Source organism: Nomascus leucogenys, chromosome 10 (assembly GCF_006542625.1).
Source record: "Nomascus leucogenys isolate Asia chromosome 10, Asia_NLE_v1, whole genome shotgun sequence".
Taxonomy (NCBI): domain Eukaryota; kingdom Metazoa; phylum Chordata; class Mammalia; order Primates; family Hylobatidae; genus Nomascus; species Nomascus leucogenys.
Window position 1 is genome coordinate 41,021,090 of NC_044390.1, and position 1,760 is coordinate 41,022,849.

Sequence of the window (1,760 nt, forward strand, 5' to 3'; positions counted from 1 at the left end):
CCATAGGAAACCCAAGGCACCAAGGCACAGCTGGGGGTAGACGGAGATAGACTGGTTAGTGTGGTTCCTCCTGTTAGCCTTCCCTCCAGGCCTCCCACTGCAGGGGCAGTAGGGGGCACAAGGGAGACCTCAGAGAAGGGATCGGCCTCAGAGCCCAGGGCCCGGGGGGCACCTGCCAGAGCAGGGCTGAGGCCAGCCACATTGCAGGGGCATTTATAGTCCTAGGTGCCTGGGCCTGGCCCTCAGCACCCACCCTGGGTCTGCACACAGATGTGCTCATTAGTACTGGCTCCAGCCTGACCTGGTGCCACTGATCATACAGAGGCCTAAGTATGGGGGTGCTGGCTGGGGAAAAGAGGGCAGATGGAGGGACAGAGAAAGGAAAGACAGATATGGGGAGGTGGGGACAGAGATCTGCACAGAGAGTAAAAGTGGGAGAGGGAAAGATACACAAAAGTTACAGTGAAGGCTAGGCATAGTGGCTCACGCCTAGCATTTAGGAAGGCCGAGGCGAGTGGATCATCTGAGGTCAGCAGTTTGAGACCAGCCTGGGCAACATGGTAAAGCACCATCTCTACTAAGGACACAAAAATTAGCCAGGCGTGGTGGCGTGCGCCTGTAATCCCAGCTACTCCAGCTACTCTGGAGGGTGAGGCAGGAGAATTGCTTGAACCGGGGAGGTGGAGGTTGCAGTGAGCTGAGATCATGCCATTGCACTCCAGCCTGAGCGAAACTCCGTTTCAAAAAAAAAAGGGGTTATGGTGAGATGAAGAGATGGACGAGGGGAGAGGGACATACAGGGTAAGGAATGGAGAGAGAGAGAAGGAAAAAGACCAGCTGAGGCTCTGGCGGAACGCTGGCACACATGGCCGCTCCCCACTTACCCCCAGCAACACTAATGTTAAAACAGTTCATCAGAAGGCAACAAGTTCTTCTCCTCTACAGAAGGATTTTCCAAACAATTCAGCAAGTTCCAAATGATTCTGATCGCAAATACCTAAAGGATTGGGCAAGGGAAGAATTCAAAAGAAACAAAAGTGCCACTAGGCAGTGGCCGGGCGCAGTGGCTCACACCTGTAATCCCAGCACTTTGGGAGGCCGAGGCAGGCGGATCACGAGGTCAGGAGATCAAGGCCATCCTGGCTAATACGGTGAAATCCCGTCTCTACTAAAAATACAAAAAATTAGTCGGGTGTGGTGGTGGACGCCTGTAGTCCCAGCTACTCAGGAGGCTGAGGCAGGAGAATGGCGTGAACCCAGGAGGCAGAGCTTGCAGTGAGCCAAGATCATGCCACTGCACTCCAGCCTGGGTGACAGAGTGAGACTCCATCTCAAAAAAAAAAAAAAAAAAGTGCCACCAAAGAGGATACAATTCGGATGATGATTACTCAAGGCAATATGCAGCTCAAGGAGTTAGAAAAAACACTTGCTTTAGCAAAATCTTAACTACAGCATTATTCTGAAGGATTTTCAAAGTCTCCATGTGTTTTGTTGCATTTAGGATTAACAATGGACAACACAAAGCCCAGTCTTACTATTTGTATGTACAGTATTTGGTGATAGAGAGCAAAGGAAAACACATCAAAACAGTTGCCTTAACACTGAAAAACATACCCTGCATTTTGAAAATGTTTATAGATGGTTCAGCAGTTTTTAAAAGAAGCAAAAACCACTAACAAATGGCCAGTTCGCACATGAAAAGATGCTGGACACAATCATTAGGGAAGTGTAAATCAAAACTACTATGAGGCCAGGCACAA

General features: G+C 49.7%; 1 protein-coding gene across 1 annotated transcript; it reads left to right on the forward strand.

Moving 5' to 3' along the window:
• The first annotated feature begins 865 nt into the window (after nucleotides 1–865).
• On the forward strand, nucleotides 866–1,446 carry LOC100585475 (LYR motif-containing protein 2-like). The gene is made up of 2 exons (XM_003280067.3): nucleotides 866–1,050; nucleotides 1,353–1,446. Exons 1-2 carry the CDS (start codon nucleotides 866–868, stop codon nucleotides 1,444–1,446), a joined length of 279 nt encoding a protein of 92 aa, XP_003280115.1.
• The last annotated feature ends 314 nt before the right edge of the window (nucleotides 1,447–1,760 follow it).

What these genes read in the sequence shown, in the direction of transcription:
- LOC100585475 (XM_003280067.3), top strand. Translation starts at nt 866, where the DNA reads ATGGCCGCTCCCCACTTACCCCCAGCAACACTAATGTTAAAACAGTTC. An exon ending in AACAAAAGTGCCACTAGGCA is followed by an intron (nt 1,051 to 1,352) that starts GTGGCCGGGCGC and finishes AAAAAAAAAAAG; the next exon opens with TGCCACCAAAGAGGATACAA.